The 21,606-nt window shown below is 51.6% G+C and overlaps 1 protein-coding gene across 1 annotated transcript; it reads left to right on the top strand.

Annotated features, from left to right (window-relative positions):
* Positions 1 to 1,248: 1,248 nt before the first annotated feature.
* SKOR1 (SKI family transcriptional corepressor 1) lies at positions 1,249 to 19,068 on the top strand (the record flags this gene model as incomplete). The annotated part of the gene is made up of 8 exons (XM_083475050.1): positions 1,249 to 3,228; positions 6,547 to 6,646; positions 7,277 to 7,384; positions 10,479 to 10,550; positions 11,994 to 12,068; positions 14,204 to 14,278; positions 15,887 to 15,952; positions 18,645 to 19,068. 8 exons carry the CDS (start codon positions 1,249 to 1,251, stop codon positions 18,740 to 18,742), a joined length of 2,574 nt encoding a protein of 857 aa, XP_083331176.1. The 3' UTR covers positions 18,743 to 19,068.
* Between the last annotated feature and the right edge of the window lie 2,538 nt (positions 19,069 to 21,606).

Raw genomic sequence — 21,606 nt, 5'->3', positions numbered from 1 at the left:
CAACCCTATTTAGAAATTAGAGACCCATACAGGGAGGGGGGCAATAAAAGCAACTTGGACTGGCTTCCCCCACCCCACCTCCCCCCTTTTCTGGTTGTTTGGAAGCTCCTGGATCTTTTCCTAATTTTTCATCCCCCGCTTCTGTTTGGCAGCAAGGAAACCCAGAGTTAGTCGTGGGTTTGTTTGCTCTTTTTCTTTTTTGTTAAATACATCTGGCACCATGTTGGGGCCGGATTACTGCTCAGGCTAAGAAAGGCAGCGAGTGTATTTAAACCAGCCTTGATCCTGGCCGTCTAAAGCGGGAGCGAGCCGGGCGCTTTGGCTCCGGATTCGCTGGGTAGCTCCTCTAACGTGTAAATACAATTGCCCGCTGCTCTAATTAAAGCCGCCTCCTTTTCTCCCGCCCCCGGTGGAAGCAATTGTCGTTTTCCTAATAGTGTTGTTGCTGTTGTGGTTGACTATATACCATAACATATGCACAAGGATTTACAAACAAAACAAACATACCCCCCCTCCCCAAAAAAGAACTAAGTCCTTTTAAAAAGAGAGACAGTGAGTAAATGTGAAGGAAAAACGGAGAAACGCAGAGAAAATACTTTGTTCTGGGAAGGCTGTCACACGCTCTCCCCAGTCACGCGTGTGACATTTTTGGGATGTGTTTGTTTGTTTCACTGTAAACCACCCCTGAAACCCCAGCCAGGGCAGTGTTTAGCCTCAGGCTCCACCATGGTTGTGTGTGTGTGTGTCTTGTCTTTCTAAAAACAACAAGCAACGTTTGTTTCTTTCCCAATATTTGTGGGGTTTCGAAATGTCTCGTTTGAGGGGTAGCGGCGGTGGAGTTTGATGGGGTTCCCAGGCTTCAACAATTTCCGATAGAGGGTCAAGAAGGAACCCCCATTTCCCTCGCCTAAAAGGAAGGAGGAAGGGAGGGGCGGGTGCAGAGACAAGCACTCCCCCCGCCACCCACCCAAAGGAGTATTTCGCCCTGCCGGATCGACTGGGCCCGGCTGTCGGTGAACTTGGGTCTGTCCTCATTTCTTCCCGGCGACGGCTCTTGCCTCGACGGTGAGCCTCTGGGCTTCTGGGGGTCGAGTCTCCCCCTCCCAGCCCCCTCCCCAAGCCGCGGCTTCCCCCTCCTCGCCGCCACCCCACCACTTCGTAAGAAAATGTTGGCAGCCTCCTCCCGTCCTGAGTGCTTCTTCTTCTTCTCCTTCTTCCTTCGCAGGAGCTTGGCCGTCTGGGGGGGAGATGGAGTCGCTGGCCGCCGCCAGTCAGCTGGGAACTGGGAGAGACTCTGGCTCCTCCTCCTCCTCCTCGCCCCACTCCAAGCAGGAGCTGCAGCCTTACTCGGGCGCCAGCCCCCTGAAGCCCAACCAAGTCGGGGAGACCTCCTTGTATGGCGTGCCCATCGTGTCGCTCGTCATCGACGGGCAGGAGCGCCTGTGCCTGGCGCAGATCTCCAACACGCTGCTCAAGAACTACAGCTACAATGAGATCCACAACCGTCGGGTCGCGCTGGGGATCACCTGCGTGCAGTGCACCCCGGTGCAGCTGGAGATTCTCCGTCGGGCCGGCGCCATGCCCATCTCCTCGCGGCGCTGCGGCATGATCACCAAGCGGGAAGCCGAGCGCCTTTGCAAGTCCTTCCTGGGCGAGCACAAGCCGCCCAAGCTGCCGGAGAACTTCGCCTTCGACGTGGTGCACGAGTGCGCCTGGGGCTCGCGCGGCAGCTTCATCCCGGCCCGCTACAACAGCTCGCGGGCCAAGTGCATCAAGTGCAGCTACTGCAGCATGTACTTCTCGCCCAACAAGTTCATCTTCCACTCCCACCGCACCCCCGAGGCCAAGTACACGCAGCCCGACGCCGCCAACTTCAACTCGTGGCGCCGCCACCTCAAGCTCAGCGACAAGACGGCCACCGACGACCTCAGCCACGCCTGGGAGGACGTCAAGGCCATGTTCAACGGCGGCACTCGCAAGCGGACCTTCTCCTTACACGGGGCGGGCGGCGGCGGCGGCGGCGGAAGCGCCTCCCATGCGGCCAAGAGCGCCCTTCATCCGCCGCCGCCCTCCTCCGCAGACCTGCCCCCGGTGCACAAGAGCCTGCGCTGCAGCGGCGCCGAGGAGCAGCCCGGGGAGCGCGGCGGGCTGGGCTTGCCCGCGGGGGCGCACGGACCGGCCGCCGCCGTGCGAAGCTACCCGGTCATCCCGGTGCCCAGCAAGGGCTTCGGTATGCTGCAGAAGCTGCCGCCGCCTCTCTTCCCGCCCCCCTACGGCTTCCCCGCCGCCGCTTTCGGGCTGTGCCCCAAAAAGCAGGACGATTCCCTGGGAGGCGCCGGAGGAGGCGACCAGGTCAAAGCCGGTGCTTTGCCGCAGGGCATGTTTTGGGGGCCGCCGCACCCCCACCCGCCCCAACCTCAGCAGCAGCCGGGGGGCTCGGCTAAGGACAGCGGAGTCTACCCGTCCTTCCCCATGTTCTGGCCGGCCTCCGGGAGCCTCCCGGTGCCGCCCTACCCGGCCCAGAGCCAGGCCAAGGCGGCCGCCACGGCGGTTGTTGTAGCCGCGGCCGCAGCCGCCGCGGCTGCCGCAGTAGAGCCTCTAGGCCTGCGGGGCCACGGCCACGTGGAGCTGGAAGGGTCGGAGCCGTCGGGCAGCGAGCGCAGCAGCGCCACCCCACAGGAAGGCTCGGGCTCTGGGGCCGCCGACGGCGAGCGCTGCTCCAGCGCCCTCTCCAGAGCTGCGGCCGTCGGGGAGGAGGAGCGCTCCGGGGACGAAGCCTTGCTGCCCCCGCTGCCCCTGCCCAGGAAAGGCAGCTACCTGTCGGCCTTCCGCCCCGTCGTGAAAGACGCGGAGAGCATAGCCAAGCTCTACGGGACCCGCGAGGCCTACGGAGGCCCCACCGGCTGCCCGGGCTACCTCTCACCGGACTTCCTCAGCGAGGGTAGCTCCAGCTACCGCTCCCTCTCTCCGGGCAACGACACGGTGGACGAGCCCGAGGTGGACGTCGAATCCAACCGCTTTCCCGAGGACGAGGACGAGGAAGAGGTGCCCGTCGAGGAAGCGGAGGAAGCCTCTCCGCCCCAGCAGCTTCTCTTGACCGAGACCGAGGAGCCTCTTGCAGCCGTTGGCAGCGTCGGCGTCCTGGAGGCCGCGGGGAAGCCTGCGGAGAAGGCCCTGGAGCCCGAAGGGAGCCCCCAGGCCAGGAGCAACAGCAGGGGCGGCTATGAGGTGCGAGGAGGGGTGATATCGGGAAGCGGGGTGGGAACCAAGGGCGGCGATGCCAGGTCCTGCCCCTCCCGTCCTCGCCCCGAATTCCACCACGACGGAGAGAGCATGAGTCGCTCAGAACTAGGTCTGGGCGGCTCTCCAGCGCCGGAGTGGGAGGTCGCGCGCGCGGCAGGGGGTGTTATTGAGAGACTTTCGCCCAGCCGTGGCCGCCAGATGCAGGTGGGTGGATGGTTTAGGACAGGACCTCGGGCTTGTGGGACCTTCTACTTCGTTATTCTTGCTGATTTTCCATAACCTTTGCGCAAAATAGTGGCTAAGAAGTAGGGAGGCTGGGAGCCCGGGCTCAGCCCAGCAATCCATGTTCCTGATCAGACGGGAGCTTGCAGTCCTGCCCGATAAGGACCCCCTGCCCTCCTTCACCCCGTTACTTGATATAAGCAGGCAGGTGGGAAGACGGACCGTTTGTAGTTTGTTAAACAATTGGGAGTCTGAGTCATCCCTGGTCTAGAAGACCAAGAGTAAGAGGAAAGAGTGACCCTGAGCTCCGAGGTTTTGCTCGCGAGTGCAGCTCTGGATTTCCCAATAGACACACCAAGCACGTGCTTGGGGCACCAGCAGAACAGGGACACGCGCTCACAAACCGATATTTTATTTTTAAGAATTTGACATTTGATTTTTTTTTAAAAAAAAATGCAGCGAATTGGTTGTCGGTGGTCGGGGAAAATCATAACTTTGTTAGACTTTCTTTCATCCCACTACGCACACTTCGCCCGCTTTTAGTATTGTTTTTATTCTGAATTACATACTAGACTGGAGGGGCGCATCATAATCTTCTAAATGCTAAGGGCCTCTTAATCTGACACTGCAGGAGCGCAAGGTTTTACTGAACTCGGATAAAAGTCGCCTGGGGGAGACTGGGATGCGGGGAGACTCTTCCAAGGGAGAGAGGAAGGAGGTCAGAAACCAATGGTTGGATCCAGCACCAGTCCTCGTCAGAGCAGACCCATGAAAATTAATGAACACGACTAACATAGGTCCATTCATTTCAATGGGTCTACTCTGAGTAAAACTTAATTGCGTGCGACCGAATGGCTTTCAGTTGCGGATTGAAAAGAAGTCTGAGAGGTTTCAAAGTTTTTTTATTATTATTATCTGCTCGAGTAGGTTGTGGAATTATTAATATTTTTTTTTAAAAAAAGACAGGTCAGGCAAGCAAAGGATGCTGGTCCAAGTGCCCCCACTTTAGTTGCAAATTACTTCTCACATTTTCAGGAGAAGGGCCGGGCCGTAGCTCAGGGGTAATCTAGAAGACCTGTTTTGCATGCAGAAGGTCTCACGTCAAATCCCGGGACCTCCAGGTAAAGCTAGGAGAGATCCCCGTTTCTCAGCCCTGGAGAGCCGCTGCCAGTCAGTGCAAGTAATACTGAGCTAGATGAGCCAATGACCTGACTTGGTATGAAACAGCTTTCCATGTCCCTGGGCAAACTCAGCACAAGTTAGTGAGACCCTCCTAACTCTGCACTCTTAGTAACGCATTGATGGGATATCCGTGGGCGTAGAGGCTTGAGCCAGGCCAGCCCTGAACCACGTGATACGATTCTCCATGACTTTACCTGCCTGGGCTGGGAGAAGGCGGTGGGTTGACCCTGATCGCAGCCGAAGCGTCAAAACCTTTCCAGTTCCGTTAATTTAGGGCTCGGATTTGAAAGTGTGCATCCCACCCGTTGCCAAAAGACCTTAAATGCTGCGAAAGCACCGCGCAGCCCTTGCGCTGTCTTCAGCACCGTGGACAGATCCCAGCTCGCAGCGCCGCGAAGGTTGGGAGTTGAGTTAAAGCTGCTTCCGGACGTCGGAAGACCGGCTGGTGGGCCCCATCTCTCCCGGAATTGAGGGGCAGATGCCATAGCAGGCATCTAATTAATAAGAAGCCCAGAGGGCTTGCCTCGCCCGCCCCAATTTCTCTATGGCAGAGGCGGTGGCTTTGAACCAGGTTGCTCTGGCAACAGCCAAAGGGGCGCACCAAGGCAGCGTTTGGAAAGACGCTTCGAATCAAAGGGATTTGGGAAGGAAGCGCTCTCCCCACAGAGTTTTTTTAAATCATTGTTTATTTATTTACCGAGTTTCTGGCGCACCTTTTCCTCCAAGGGGCTCCAGGTGTGGTACATGGTTCTCCCCCCCCCCCATTTAATGCCAACAACAACCCTGTGAGGTAGACTAGGCTGAGTGAAGGCAGGGACTGGCCCGCTGTTGTATGAACTGACCCACTTGCAAAGACCCTAAAAGTCGGAGCGCAGTCCTCCGTCAAGAGACGCAGAGTGGATCGGCTATGCGCGTGGAGCGAGGCAACGCAAGTTTCTAGTCCTCATCCCACGCAAAACAGTTGACAAGAGGGAGAGTTATCGACGCTAGGAATAAGCGAGGGGACGCTAATCGAGATAATACAATACGGGTAGGGGTCAAGGGACTGTCACAGCGACGACTCCCCCCCCCCCAGCCCGCTTTCTGTGGGGTGGGAGGAGAGCGGTGTCTCGCTTAGCTGAAAAGGAGAGTTTTCCTTTCAATATTAGGAAGTAGGTCTTTCTCTCCCTCTCCCTCCCCATTTTAACTACCTCCGATGAGACTGGATCACCAGCATGAATCCTCCCTAAATCCACCTCCACCCACCTCCACAGCTTCCTGGGTCCCCACACTCTTTAGACACGAAGTGTTTCAGGCACGACCCCTGGGAACTATAAGGACACGGATTACCTAGGAAGAGTCGTCACTCCCTCCACCCCCGGATCTATTGGCTGAAGCTGATAGAATTAAAGTACTGCTAGATTTGAGGAGCTGAGAAAGGGAAGGTGGGGGGTGATGCCGGGGGGTGTGCAGGTCAGTGGGGAGAGAAGCTTGCAGGCTTTGAAAAACTCTTGAGTTCCAAGGCTGACTTTGAAGGGGGCTAATTTTCCTCTACCGTCCCCAATAAATATACCTCTAAGAAAATCGCAGCTGAAGTGGCTTTTTCTGTGCTGGACGAGAGACCTTTTACACACACAGCCGCCGAAAACCCCCCACTCCTTTCCCTCTCCCCAATGGACAATTAGTTTTCTGAGTTGAGCTGGAGCGGGGTCTTGTTTTCGGAAAAGCTGGGCGGGGGACAACGAAGAGTTTCCAATTTGGCAGCGTTTGGAACGCTTTTTGGGGAGGGTCTCACTTATTTCCTTTCAGAGAGATTTTCCCACGGCGGCATAACATTAATTAACAAATAGAATAAAAAATAAACAGTGGAGCATGGGAATAATAATAATAAATGTAACTGTTGCGCTGTTTCTTTCGCAGGTGTATCCGCAAGACAGAGAGGATCGGTCGCAAGCTCTCAAAGCCAGCACCCCTCTGGGCCCCCAGACAACCCCTTACCTCTGCACTCCGGAGAGGAATGGTAAGTATGAACCACGTGCCTAGAGATACTTTGAAGCATCAGGGGGCAGGATTTTTGTTTTATTCCAAAAGTCTTAATAATTGCCTGAATTGATGTCAAAACGTTTCCACTTCCTTAAAAAAGTAATATTTGGCCAGACGTTTCAAATAAACCAGGGGTCATTTTTTTTAAAACAAAACTTTCACCTGCCAATATTGTTTATCTAATATTGCTATTGGCTTTATTTATTTATTTGTGGGGTGGGGGGGTGGAGAAAATAGACTATGCCCTGCAGGCGTTTAATCAAGCATGCTCTTTCCGGGGGTCGTATTGCAATGTTTTCAACTCTCCAAAGGAGAGACTCTGCAAAGCCCACTTCTTTGAAGCGCAGCCGACGCCGGGCGCCCACCCCCACCCCATAGAAGGAGGGCAGCTGGGAACGCTGCTTGAGGAAGGAGTCGGTGGAGGGGGGGGTTAGAAAACTGGTGGGATAAAAGCTTCCCAAGGAGCAAGCTCCTTTCCTCGGCAAGGCGATTAGGCTGTCCCCTAAGAAGGCTTTAACGAGGACTTTGTCCTTAATTATGTAATTAAGGATATATCAGGCTCATACTTTCGTTGCCTGTGCTGCAAAATCGGTTTATTCGCTCTAAGAACCAGATAAAGAAGACAATCATTCGACAGCTGAGGATTTGGAGAGCAAGAAATCCTATCAGAACCAAAGGAGCGTCTCTCAGCCCAGCCCAGCCCACACCGACCGAGGTAAAATGATGTGCTGACTTTGGAAAAAGGAGGGTGGGCGGTCCTGAAACCAGCCCTTTCCCAACCTGGTGGCCTCCAGGTTTTGTGGGCTGCATCACCTTCCAACTTCCTACGGCCCTGCTGGCTGGGGCTGATGTGAGTTGCAATCCAAAACAACTGAAGGACACCAGGTTAGCAAAGGTGTTCTTAAAGGCACCTCTTGCCTCGGAGACCTCTTGCCTCGGAGACCTACCCTGCAGAAGTAGCGGAGCATAAGGAGGTGGATCAGAGGATTCCAGGCTGTGTCTTGGAGGTGCTTAGCCATCCGGCCAGGCCAGTTGTCCCCGTTGGCTAATGGCCAGGTTCACCTTCAACCAAAGGAGGCCTCCTGGTGGCCGAAATTCGCTGGGATGTGCCCTCATTGCCATCCCTTGACCGAGATAAGAATAAATTCCTTCACAACTGGAAGAGAAGGGTTGGTTGATGCTGATAGCGAAAGACTCGGTGCCTAGATTTGCTGCGACTTCTGGAGTTACAGCCCCTAAAACAGCCTTTCTGGGCTTGGTCCTCTCCAGATGTTTTGGACCTCAAGTCCCACCATCCTCAAGCAGTCATGGTGGGACTCTTTGACCGAAACATCTGGCTGCACTAAGACGACCACAAACTTAGGGTAAAAGGGAGCGTCAAGACAACCGGGTCTGCTATGAGTCCTGTTCTGGCCAGAGGTTTCACTGAGCCTCTGTACACGGATATGGGCTTTGTAAGTGAAAACTTTGCAGTAGTTCCCACTCATATTCTGTTAACGGACTGGGAGAGAAATAGCTGTGAGCGGAAGCATTTTACTATGTACTCAGTGGCAGTGAAAGGAGTGTTAACTTAGGAGCAGTATTCAACAAAGTCCTAAGCACAGCAGAGACACTGAGATGAATGGACCAAAATTAGCCATGCTCATTAATTTCAGTGGGTCAACTCTTGAGTCGAACTGGCATTGGAAACAACCCTTCGTGTCAATAGTGGCTAATATTGACTTCCCAAGTAAATCATGGGGTTCCCCCGTCTTCTTAACAACTTCAGCTGCTTTGAACTACAATTCCCGCCACCCAGCAGAGCTATATAATGCTGGAACTGATGGGAGTTGTAGTTGAAATCAGTTGAGGGTGGGGGTCGCCAGGTTGGCCAAGGCTGCTTTAGGGCTACTTCAATGGGTATAGAACTCCACCCGTCCCAGGGCTTCGGTCTAAAGTTCAATGTGTAACGTAGCACGAATGAAACTTCTCGGAAGTAAACGTGCGTGTGGCCGAGGGGGGAAATACGTGAGCCAGGATTTATTGGGAGTGGGTCCTTTTTTAAAAAGGGGCAGAACAACAATTAGTTAAATATTTTTATTGATTTACTTGATTTGGGGGCGGGCAACGTCCCCCTGCCCCCCGCTTAGCTACGCCCATGTGAGCACAGTTCATCTTTTTTCAGAACTGATATATTGGACCGTAGTTAAATAATATAAGGCAGCCCTCCCAGTTTAAAAGAGGAGAAGACACGCCAGGTGTATTGGAGATCTCAATGAGAGGTTTGCTCCCCCCCCTCCAATAAATAAATATTTAAAGTTGAAGTTAGGAAGAGAGAGAACGAAGGAATGGTGACGGTATAGCGAGATGTTACAAATCAAGGCCTCCTTAAACGGGGGAAGGGGGCTGGGACTCCTCGCTGTCTCCCTTCCCGACACCTTCCACGCTTCTCTGTAATTTCGGTGATAAATTTTCCGCGCAAAGGAGCAGCGGGATTTGGCTGGGAAGAAACCGCTTGGTTTCCATTCAAGGGCGGCGGCTGCTCTGGCCCCCACCCCCAGCCAAACCGCCCTCTTGACATTTTCAGTCGGTAGTTAATTCAGGAGGGCGACACCTGGATCCCCTCGCGAGGCTGTTTCGATGCTTTCTCCTGCCAGAGTCTTTCTCAGCCCCTTTGCAACAACAACCCGGTTTACTCGAGAGCCAGTCCCGGGTCTGTCTGTGGGCTTCCTTGGAAATCGCCCCCCCCCCACCTTAAATGAAAGGTGCCAATGAGTAAGCCATTGGACTCGGCGGGGCTTACTCTCCGGCTGAGTACACCTTAGGGTCCCACCCCAAGGATCCGGAAACCGCTTAAGTTGCGGTCTGGTTGACGTGGGAACGCTGGTCGTTTGCATTGTCTAACCTTAATGCGCAGTTAGTAGCACCCAGCGTTTGGCGCAGTATGCAAATCTTCTGGGTGGCGTTTAGATCTGTGAACGGCCATTCACACGTGCCTATGGTCGGGTGGTGTGTAGGGCTGATGCTGAGCGCAAACTGAGTCTGCAAGGACGGAGGCGGGTGGGATTTCTAAGCCGTATGTCACTTTTGCCTTTTCAAAGCCATCTTTCTTACATTTGGTCGTGTAGTCACGACCGGTGTGTGAGAGATGTCGCCATTATGCCCATTTTTTCAGACGAGAACTGAGTGTCCAGTAAATGTGCTCCCAGTTCTGCTGGGTTTGTGACAGACTTCTAAAACCAGCTGTTACACGCGTTAAGGCTCTATACTATAACATACAGAGTAGGTAAAAAGGAGGTATGACAAGCCTAGCAGGTCCCAGGGGAGATGTTAGCGACCGGGTACAAGCGCGGTGTGCCTGGAAGCGATGGCAATGCTAGGAAGGCTGAGTTCACACGTGCGTGAGCATCACTTGACAGCTCCGCTCTTGAATGCCTGAACTGGCTCTGCCTGGTGTCTGAGGCCGTGACAGGTTACGCGAAGCTCTTGCTGCTAGGCCAATTCCGGCCCGTCCACACGTGCATGTCATCGCGTGATATTGGAGGGACGATCGGAGTCTTTTCTTTCAACATGTGCACAAATGTCGAGAAGGACTCAAGAGTCTCACAGTAACTTTGATTATCAAATGTATGATAATCTCCACCAACTGCATCTCTACTTTTGTTTCCTCCAAGTTGTCCATTACTACTGTCCGCCAAGGACAGATGATGGGGGGGGGGGATTCCCCTACACCTGGCTCCTCTCGTGCCCTTGCCAGGGTGGGTGTGCGTTTTGGGGGGTGGGGGCGGAATCAGCTCTCACCCTTTGCCTTTCCTCTTTCCTGGGCACAGGAGACGAGGTGGTCAGCATTGACGTCACTGGGACTCAACTGGGGGAGAAAGATATTGGGAACCTCGCAAGAGGTAAGAGCGCCTTTTTGGTGGTTTTGCTGGATAAGGGAAGGGGGCGGGGAGAGGAGAGGAGGGGGCCTGCGCAAAGAAGGTCGAGGACAGTGGGAAGCATTTAAGGATAACTTCCACAAAGGGCTAATCCACAGCGATTCTCCCTCCCGGACCTCCCCCGCTGTTATCCTCTAGCTCAGTTTCCCCCCACCCTGGTGCCCTCTCGATGTTGTTGGACTACAGCTCCCATCAGCCCCAGCCTGCTGGAGTCCAACCGAAGTGCTTCTTCGCGCAGCGTGCAGTTAAACTGTGGAACTCACTGCCACTGGAGGAAGTGATGGTCACCAACCTAGATGACTTTAAAGAGGACTGGATAAATTCATGGAGGAGAGGGCTAATCGGTGACTGCCAGCCACAATGACTATATTCTTCCTCCACAGTTGGAGGCAGCAATGCTTCTGAATCTGGTTGGCAATTGTGAGAACAGGATGCTGGACTAGATGGGCCTGATCCAGCAGACTCCTCTTACATTAACCAACTGACCGGGGACCAGACCCGGGAGAGACTGTAGCTCTTTTTTTCTTATTAAATACATGCCTTGTTATTTAGGCAGACTCTCTCTCTTTTCCCGTTGTCTGCCTACATCCAGTCTCTCTTGTCTACACTCCGTAGCCCAAACGTCTCCCTCGCTCTTCAGTCACCAGATGAAGCAAACGCGCTCCCTCCCGCATTTCGCTACCCCCCCCCCCCGTTTTTCATTCACGTTTCTAGGTCAGGAGACCCCGTTGGCTCGCCTGCCTGTCTTAATGTAGATTTGAGAGGGACGTATTAGCAGCGATTCCTCGAGATCTGTGGCCCATCGAACCTAATTTCTAGACCTATCTATCCATCTCTGGGGCGGCGGCGGGGGGAGCCCGTTCATAATGCGCATTGACAGCCTCGCTATGGGTTTCTGCTGTGGTATGGAATGGAGAGATTTAAAGGGTCTTTTGTCAGTATCTAAGCAGGAGAGTGAGATCGGTGGTTCCTCACCGGGTCAGGGTGCACCAGAGAGAATATCTGGAAGGAGGATCCTTACCTCCCCAGCCCAGATTTGCAGCTTGGGTTCAAGGAAGCCCGCTGACCTAGGAATCAAGGGGCTTACTTCTGAGTAAACAGGCGTTGGATTGCGCTGGTAGTGAAGATTACATTGGTGTATTTGTTTTGATTTTCTTTTCTTTTAAAATAGCAACAACCCGAAAGTAATAGAATAGCTTTTTGACGAATTTAAATGCCCTAGCTATCAATCTCCCCCCCTCTTTTTCTCTCTCTAATAAAATCTCTTATATTAGGGTTGGACTGGATGACCCTTGAGGTTCCTTCCAGCTCTACAATTATATGATTCCCCATGGGGAAACGAGAGGACTGGGGTCCATCTACCCCAACTCTCCCCCCGGGCTCAACCCAATATTATTTTCTTCACAGATGAGTTGCAAAAACTCCTCATGGAGCAAATGGAGCTGAGGAAAAAACTGGAACGGGAATTCCAAAGTCTGAAAGGTATATCCACCGCCTTCCTTAAGTCTCTGTAAAGGGCCGCTGTTTCTACAACAATTGCAAATGAAACATTTTATAAGGGCGAAATTGCATGCAGCGGATTGCAATTAATGGATTGTTGACCATACGATTAAAATGTACACAAAAGGCCAAGGGAGACACGTTGGTCCATAAGCAAAGAAACCTCTAAAATCCACAAATAGGGCGATACCTTTATTAGGAACAACGAACATTTTAGGAAAGAGTGCGGAAGCTTTGGAGCTCTCCAGAATTCTTCATCAGGCAATCTTGCATTGTACCTGATGAAGAGTTCTGGAGAACACTGAAGCTCGCCACTGTTTTGTAACCTTTCGGTCGGTCCTAATAAAATTTAGTTGTGGGTTTTGAAGACTAAATTCGGGGTTCGCTTGCGAAGTTTGCATTGGGGCGTACTTGCCCAAACGGGTCTTTGCCTGCCCTTTGCAGTTGAGCAAAGTTTTGCAGTTTTGCAGTTCCAAGTCCGGTCCAAATAACACGGAGCTGACCGGCAAGCTCTCAGCATCTTTAGGGGAAATCGGAGTTTAGTTGGAAAGCAGAAATTAAAACCCTTCAGCCAATTGAAGGCGCCAGGAATTGATATCTGATATTCTGCGCTCTTGCCGTGGCTGAAGCAGCCGATCGATTATTAATTTGCTAATTTATAGGTTAACTCTTTCGCTCCTTTGCAGAGTTTCTGCTTGGCTCGAATGGTTTTGAGCCGAACTACTGTATCTGTAAGGTGGATTCTTTGGAGGTACCTGGATTTCCCACCCCGAAAGGCAGGTGGAATTGGAAGAGAGCGAGAGAGAGGAATCTCCTCTTCCATTCATTCCCAGCACACAATCCTCTTTACCTGGGAGTAATTCCCATGAAACGCCCTCAGTGCTAGGAAGTGGGTTCCATGGAAATTAATTTGTCTCACTCCCGAGTAACCGAGATATCGATGTTATTGAAGGGTGTGGGTGTAGATCTGTAGATCTGTAAATCTTGTCCTGCCCTCTAAAATAGCAGGACCGCTCCTATCCTCATAAATTACGAACGAAAACAATTTCAAACTCGTTATAATTATGAGGTTTAAAATTATTGTAAACCGCTACGATGAAGGGAGAGTAATAATAATAATAATAATAATAATAATAATAATAATAATAATAATAATAATAATAATAGGAAAAGGACTGAAAATCGCTTTTCATGCAGGGGGAGCGCGCATTCCTCCATTCATACATCGCCCCTCAATTATTCTGTTTAAGAGATCTTAAAGATGGAGGAAGTATCACTCAGTCCATGCATTTCGAAGGGTGTTTGATTCGGGTTGCGGACTCCTATAGCGAGGTCGCTGCAAGGCGGGTGCGACTATTAGATACTCCACCCAGACTTTTCTCCAACTTTTCAAGCCTAGCTGGGCGGGGACGGAGAAGGGTCTCGGGCAGAGGAGGGGGTCTGGATTTGGGCCCGGTCTTCAAGGTTGCCCAGACCTCCTTAGCTTTTGTCTTCCCAAGCGCTTTCAAAACTGTTCGCTTGTTTACAAGAGCGGCTGCTCCTCCGCCCCGCTTCACACATTGTCTTTTAAGGGAGGTCAGACGCCAAGATTCCTTTAAAGGACAGCGGGGGAGCGCAGAGCGAGAAAGAACCCGGAATTAGAAGAAAAAGCGCCGCTGAAATGCTTTCTCTGTATTCTTGATTGATTGTGCGAGTAAACCCCATGAGTTAATCCGGATTAATACGGGAGTGTTAAATAAATAAAATAAACGTTGCAATGGGGAGGGGGGATTAAACGAAAAGAAACCTTTGAAATTGTTTTTCTGATTGCGGGAGAAGCGGGGCGGGACGGGGAAAGGAAACTACCAATTAATTCAGATTAATATAAACCGGAGGTACCACTGTATATGGAAGGTGCCTTTGCACTTTTAAACGGGAAAAAAGAAGCCAGTTTAAATGAAAACCTATAAACGAAAAAGCATGTCTGAAATTGTTTCTGTGTCTTTTGGATTGTGGCGGGGGTCTGCAGTTAATCCGGATTGATACATTCAGAAGCGCGGGAACAACATTTGTATATGTTCGCTTCGCCGGATTTCCTTTTTTCGCGGGAGTAACAGATCACTTTTTAAACCCCACAGATAACTTTCAAGACCAGATGAAGAGGGAACTGGCCTACCGTGAAGAAATGGTGCAGCAGCTGCAAATTGTGCGGGGTATGGGGATGATTTTCCCTCCTCCTCCTCCCTCTCGTACCCCATAATTACCCAAGCCAGAGCTCGCCAGTAAAGCCAAACTAGGAGAAGCCACCCTTCCCTTTCTGTTTGCTTAAGTATGACGACGACGATAAATAATAGTGGAATTGTGGCTCAGTGGCAGAGCCTGGGACCCTGGAGAGCCAGTGTGGTGTAGGGGTTAAGAGCGTGGACTCGTAATCTGGTGAACGGGGTTCGCGTCTCCGCTCCTCCACATGCAGCTGCTGGGTGACCTTGGGCCAGTCACACTTCTGTGAAGTCTCTCAGCCACACACACCTCACAGAGTGTTTGTTGTGGGGGAGGAAGGGAAAGGAGATTGTTAGCCGCTTTGAGACTCCTTAGGGTAGCGTGAAAAAGCGGGATATCAGGTCCAAACGCTGCTGCTTCTTCTGCCAGCTCATGTAGACAATACTGAGCTAGAGGGACCAATTGGTCTAAGGCAGTAGGATGCTCCTAATAATATGTGACCTCCTAAGTGTTTCTGCTTGTTTCCAAGACTTGCTTCAGATCGCTCCCCCTCCACAGGATTGCTGTGGGTCAGAGACGTGCGCATTCCAACCTTTTCTTTAAGCTCCTAAAACTCACAGGGAGCAGCCTTATGCAGAGTCAGCCCATGGGTCCATCATGATGTAGCTCAGGGATGTTTTTAATATAAATATAGGTTTGTTGATTTCCAATGTATAGCAACAATGACAAAAAAGGCGGGGAGGGAATACAACTAGTTCAGTTTTGCTGACACTGCTTGGTAGTGGCTCTCCAGGTTTATTAGACAGAGGACTTCCTGGTCCTACCTGGAAATGCCATGGGGATTGAATCTGGGATGTTTTGCATGCAAGGAGGATGCTCGACTGCTGAGCTAGACCCTTTTCCAGAGCAACATGGCATTGCTTTTGCTGCAGTAAGTTAGAATGTCCAACCCTCCTTGCAAATTGTTTGCTGCTACAATAAGCCTTAGCAAAGCCTCTCTCCAGCCACCTTAAAAACTTCAACAGTTGTTGCCTTTCACTTTCTTTTGGGGTCACAGAGTGAAAGGCAGGATTCTTGTCCCCTTTCTGGCTGAGCTGTCAAAGCATATTGTAAGAAGAAGAAGAGTTTGGATTTGATATCCTGCCTTTCACTCCCTTTAAGGAGTCTCAAAGCGGCTAACATTCTCCTTTCCCTTCTTCCCCCACAACAAACACTCTGTGAGGTGAGTGGGGCTGAGAGACTTCAAAGAAGTGTGACTGGCCCAAGGTCACCCAGCAGCTGCATGTGGAGGAGCGGAGATGCGAACCCGGTTCCCCAGATTACGAGACTACCGCTCTTAACCACTACACCACACTGGCTGTGTTTTCCAAACTTGGGCCTGTTTTTGGACTACAGTTCCCATCATCCCTAACCATTGGTCCTGCTAGCTAGGGATGATGGGAGTTGTAGTCCAAAAACTACAGTGTAAAGGAAAGCAGATTATTGGGACCTTGAGAGATGAAAGGCAGTGTGGCCAGACAGGCTGTGTGTGGATCAAATACCCTTTCATCCCCTCTCCCAACCCAAATCTCCACCCACCCACTCTCCTCTTTTCTTTCCAGATACCCTGTGCAATGAGCTGGACCAAGAAAGGAAAGCTCGCTACGCCATTCAGCAGAAGCTAAAAGGTTGGTTAGAAATGTGGGAAAACTTCCCCCTCAAACTGCTGGTTTGGTGGGGCAGTATCATCTGTATTTTATGCATTGTCAGAGTTTCATGTCTCTGCAAAAACGTTTCACCGGAGGGACTCCCCTCATCAGTATCAATGTAGTTATTCAATAGCAACAGCAATATCTTGAGTATAAAGGTAAAGGTAAAGGGACCCCTGACCATTAGGTCCAGTCGCGGATGACTCTGGGGGTTGCGGCGCTCATCTCGCTTTATTGGCCGAGGGAGCCGGCGTACAGCTTCCGGGTCATGTGGCCAGCATGACTAAGCCGCTTCTGGCAAACCAGAGCAGTGCACAAAAACGCCGTTTACCTTCCCGTCAGAGCGGTACCTATTTATCTACTTGCACTTTGACATGCTTTCGAATTGCTAGGTGGGCAGGAGCAGGGACCGAGCAATGGGAGCTCACCCCGTCACAGGGATTCGAACCGCCGACCATCTGATTGGCAAGTCCTAGGCTCTGTGGTTTAACCCACAGCACCACCTGCGTCCCTGATATCTTCAGTATACTGAAATGTATATTAACAGATTGTCAGCATCATCAGATCCATTTAAATTATCTCCCACCTTTGCTCCAAGAAACTGCACAAACAAAAACAACAGCAGCAGCAGCAACAATATTATTCGTACCCCGTCCATCTGACTGGGTTTCCCCAGCCACCCTGGGCAGCTTCCAGCATAAGCAGAATATAGTTCTCCTCCCCATTTTATCCTCACAACAAGCTTGTAAGGTAAGGTAGGCTGAGAGATGGTGACTGGCCCAAGGTTACTCAGTGACCTACATGGCTGTGTGTGAGGATCTGAACCCTGGTCTCCTAGTCCAGGACTCTAACCACTGCACCACACTGGCACAGATTATGCTCAGGGGCTTGTTTGTAGCAGAATAGGTGCAATAGGCATCAATCTTGTGTATGGGAGCTTTTCATTAGTCAAAGTGCCTCACAATGGTCTCTGTCTCCCTTTGAACAGCCCAGAAAGGAACTAATGTTGGATTGGGACCTGGGAGACGGGTTCAAATCCCCACTTGGACATGAAGCTCACTGCGTGACCTTGGGCCAGACACTGCCTAACCTACCTCACAGGGTTGTTGTGAGGTTTAAATTGGGGGGGGGACCATGTACACCACCTTGAGTTCATTGGAGGAAAGGTGGGATATAAATGCAGCCAATCAATCAATCAATCAATCAATCAGGGCGGGTCAGCTTGTTTCTAAGGCTCATTTCATTTGGGCAATAAGCAGCTCCATTCTATGCACATTTACTCGCAAGCAAGTGCCACAGATTTCAGTGACATTTGAAGGCCACGATCTCTTATCCACTTACCTGGAAGTAAAGCCCCACTGAACTCACCAGGGTGTGCATTTGTCCAGGCAAGCAGTCTTTGGCAACCTGGTGCCCTCTAGGAGTTTTGAGCAACAACTCTCATCAGCCCCAGCCTGCTGAGTTGCGGTCAAAAACTCCTGGAGGGCACCAAATTGGCCCTAAACCAACATATAGGATTACTCCTGTTAAGAAAGTATAAGGCATTTATGCCTCTTTTTTCCTCCTTCCAAGTTTCTGTGGTTTCTTGTCCTTCAGTCACGGAGGTGAAGATACAAAGAGGGAGGGTGGTTTGATACATTTTCAAGCCAGGTTATTAATAATAATAACAACAATAAAAATATAAATAATATTTTAATAAAGCCCAGAGGTAAGATTTAAAAGGGATGTATGGTTGTTGACGATGACGAAGATGAAGATAATAATAATAACTTATTTATATGCTGCCCATCTGACTGGGTCCCCCCCAGTCACTCTGGGCGACTTTCAACAAATTAAAACACAATACAACATCAGATGTAAAAAAACTTCCCTTAACAGGGCTGCCTTCAAATGTCTTCTAAAAGTCAAACGATTGTTTATCTGTTGGACATCTGGTGGGAGGGCATTCCACAGGGCAGGAGCCACTACCAAGGAGGCCCTCTGCCTGGTCCCCTGTAACCTCACTTCTCTCAGTGATGGAACTGCCAGAACGGAACCTCAGAGCTAGATCTTAGTGTCTGGGCTGAAGGACAAGAGTGGAGCCACTCCACCTCCAGATTGCATGGACCTCAAGAAGATTAAGCCTCCCTGGCTGTGATCTTGAAGGGTTTGGGGCCCTAAGGGTGTGTGCAATGGGGTTCCTGGATGCTCAGTTGCTTTGGGAATTTTGGGAAGATAGAAGGTCCCCCACCCCATATTGCATTACCTCTGGCTCTGAGGGTGCCTAGTCAATGTGTCAAGATTCCACCCCCCCAGCAACAACACTCAGCTGTCAAAGAGTTTTAATCTGTGCTTCGCCACATATTCATAGAATCAAACCCACTGAAATGCAGTCTATTGTTTTAACTTTGTGAAACTTTTAAACGTTGTTAGTTTTTCTTATTGATAATTACATTGTTTTATCCTTTTTGTAAACCGCTTTCAGATTTGCTTTTTCAATCAAGCGGCGTATAAATTTTTCGAAATAAAGCATCAAACAAAACATGGATTTTAACATCCCGTTTTCCCCGATGAGAAATTAGTGTTGGGGAGCGGGGGATTGGCGTGTGTGACGACTTATATTGCGTTTGACTCTCTCTCTCTCTCTCTCTCTCTCTCTCTCTCTCTCTCTCTCCTGCACCCCGCTCCACAGAGGCCCATGACGCGCTGCACCACTTCTCCTGCAAAATGCTGACTCCCCGCCACTGCACCGGGAACTGTTCCTTCAAGCCTCCTTTGCTGCCCCAGTGAGCGACTCCCCCCCCACATCCAGCGCCCTCCCTCCCCGCAAAAGTCTGGGGCCGAAGCCGTCGCTGCTAGAGAAGCGTGGAAGCGGGATGGGTGGGGAGGGAAGGGGCGTGCGTGCCACACAAACTCACACTCAAGAAATCCTGGACGGGGAGGACGCCCGCGAGACACTAAGCCATGCCTGAATCGAAAGAAGCAGAGCTGTGTAAATAAGACAGGCGAGGGAATCCGGAGTGACCTGCGCTCCATTCCCCGCCCCCGTCGTGTAAATAGAGGCTGCGTCGGATTGTTCCGCCGATGGCATCGGGACCACAGGCAGACTGAAAAGACCTCGGAGAGGGTGGAGGGTAAGGAAGGCGGGAGAGGGGGCGGAGGAGAGCTCCTTTGAATTGGGGGGGGGGGAGTGTGAGACGGGGAGTCACACCAGCGCCCAGCTCCGCCCAGCCCAGTTCCTTGGCCGGCCGCCTCCTCCCCCCCCCTCTCCATCCTCTTCCACTTTTTGGGTCCACGCCTCACCACCCTGGCACAGACTTGGTCTGGGGAGGGGGGGGGGGCTTCCAAGTGGCGATGTGCAATGGATAGAAGAAGCGTACTGTGATTTCCCCGAATCCCCCCGTCCAGTATTCGTTACGATTATTTATTTATTTATTTGCTGGTTTATTTATTCTGTATATTTATTTATGTTCCCAGCCCCCTCGACCATCATCTCTTGTAAACTGTTGATGTATAACAGCACTTTAAAGACAGAGGCCGGCGATCGGGACATACGCCTGGCGCCCCCGCCCCCCCCAAAATAATCGCCAGCGTCGGCCGCTCCCAGAACAGACTCTTCCCCCTCCGCCCCCCCAGTTGTTCCCGGAGAAAATTTGTCAGGTGTTCGTTTTTGGGTTTTGTTTCCCCCCGTTTTTGTTTGGTTCTTGTTTAATAAAATTCGACTTTTGAACAAAGCAGCGAACTTCGAAAAGCCACAGGTGATCGGTGATGGATTTATTATTGGGGGCGGGAGGAGAGACCTGATCGAAGTTCTGAGCGTCTGAAATGGTCTCTCTCTCTCTCTCTCTCTCTCTCTCTCTCTCTCTCTCTCTCTCTCTCAGTATGGTGTAGTGGTTAAGAGCGGTAGTCTCCTTATCTGGGGAACCGGGTTCGCGTCTCCGCTCCTCCACCTGCAGCTGCTGGGTAACCTTGGGCCAGTCACACTTCTTTGAAGTCTCTCAGCCCCACTCACCTCACAGAGTGTTTGTTGTGGGGGAGGAAGGGAAAGGAGAATGTTAGCCGCTTTGAGACTCCTGAAGGGGAGTGAAAGGCGGGATATCAAATCCAAACTCTTCTTCTTCTTCTCTCTTTGCAAAATATGGGCAACAGTTTTTCATCATCAATTAAGGCTTCCTTGCAGCGGTGGAGCTGTGAGGTCATTTTAGATGCTGGACTCATAGGAGTCAGTTCCTAGGGACCTAGGGGTTTTCGGGCCCCCAATGAAATATTTGAGGGGGCCAGGTCCCCCCCAAGTTGATGGGCCTTGGCATTCAAATACTGTGTGTGCACTGCATCATGTGATCGATTATGTGGGGTGGGGCTTACCTGCCCTCCCCCAATATTTTATTCAAGTTGGCACCCCTGGCTGGACTTGGTGAATTTACGCGGGACCCCTCTTTTGAGGAGTGAGGGTTCCCCATCACTTCCTTGTGGCATTTCGGGGCCCTCCAGCTCATGTAGCCGGGAGACTCCTCCAAAGGCTTGCCTTGACAGCACCCCTGCTTGAAGCCTGACGTTTCAAGCTGAATACTGAGCCAGAGCAATGGTCCATCAAGCTCAGTAGAGTCCACACTGACAGGCAGCAGCTCTCTCTAGAGTTTCAGACAGGAGTCTCTCCCAGTCCTCCCTGGAAATCTTGCCAGGGACTGAATCTGGGGCCTAATCCTGCCCTGAGCTGAGGTCCTTCCTTAAGCTGTGGTCCCTGCATTGCAGAAGGTTGGACTTGATGATGAGTCCTTTCCAAGTCTACAATTCTATGATTCCTGTAAAGATCAAATAGGATTTCAGCCTTCCTATCAAGGGCAGGTTTAAACAGGAATAGAGGAGTCTTCTTTAGACTGAGTTAGCACACATCCAGCTCAATAGATGTGGGTTAAACCACAGAGCCTAGGGCTTGCTGATCAGAAGGTTGGCGGTTCGAATCCCCGTGACGGGGTGTGCTCCCATTGCTCAGTCCCTGCTCCTGCCAACCTAGCAGTTTGAAAGCACAAAGTGCAAGTAGATAAATAGGTACCGCTCTGGCGGGAAGGTAAACAGCATTTCTGTGCGCTGCTCTGGTTTGCCAGAAGTGGCTTAGTCATGCTGGCCACATGACCCGGAAGCTGTACGCCGGCTCCCTCAGCCAATAAAGCGAGATGAGCGCCGCAACCCCAGAGTCAGGCACGACTGGACCTAATGGTCAGGGGTCCCTTTACCTTTATAGCTCAATATTGCCCACATTGGCTGACAAAGGCTTTCCAGGTTTTCAGGCCGCAGACATTTGCAGCTTTACCTGGAGATACAGAAGATTGGGCCTGCGACGTTCTGCATTCAGAACAGGTGCTCTACCACTGAGCTATGGCCCTTAGGTGCTGGCTGGTTTGCAGGAATCTCCAGTTTGACCAGCTAGTAAGCCAAGTCCGCAGCTCTGTCCGAGCTGCGTCTGGGCGAGCAGCTGTGGGGGGAGGTCATGGGAAACGCCTGCAGCTCAGTGCTGAGCGTCTGCTTTGCCCCAGGTTCAATCGACCTCATCTCCGGGTAAGGCTTGGAGCAGTGGCTTGCCTTGCCCCGGGTGCTGACAACCCACGCTACGCCACTGGCTTGGAGTGTTACTTGTCTGAAAATCCTTGACAGCA

The sequence above is a fragment of the Podarcis liolepis genome (assembly GCF_965112155.1).
Source record: "Podarcis liolepis genome assembly, chromosome: 14".
NCBI classification, from domain to species: Eukaryota; Metazoa; Chordata; class Lepidosauria; order Squamata; family Lacertidae; genus Podarcis; species Podarcis liolepis.
Note: the sequence above shows the minus strand (reverse complement) of the source record. Positions and strands in the feature narration are given on the sequence as shown.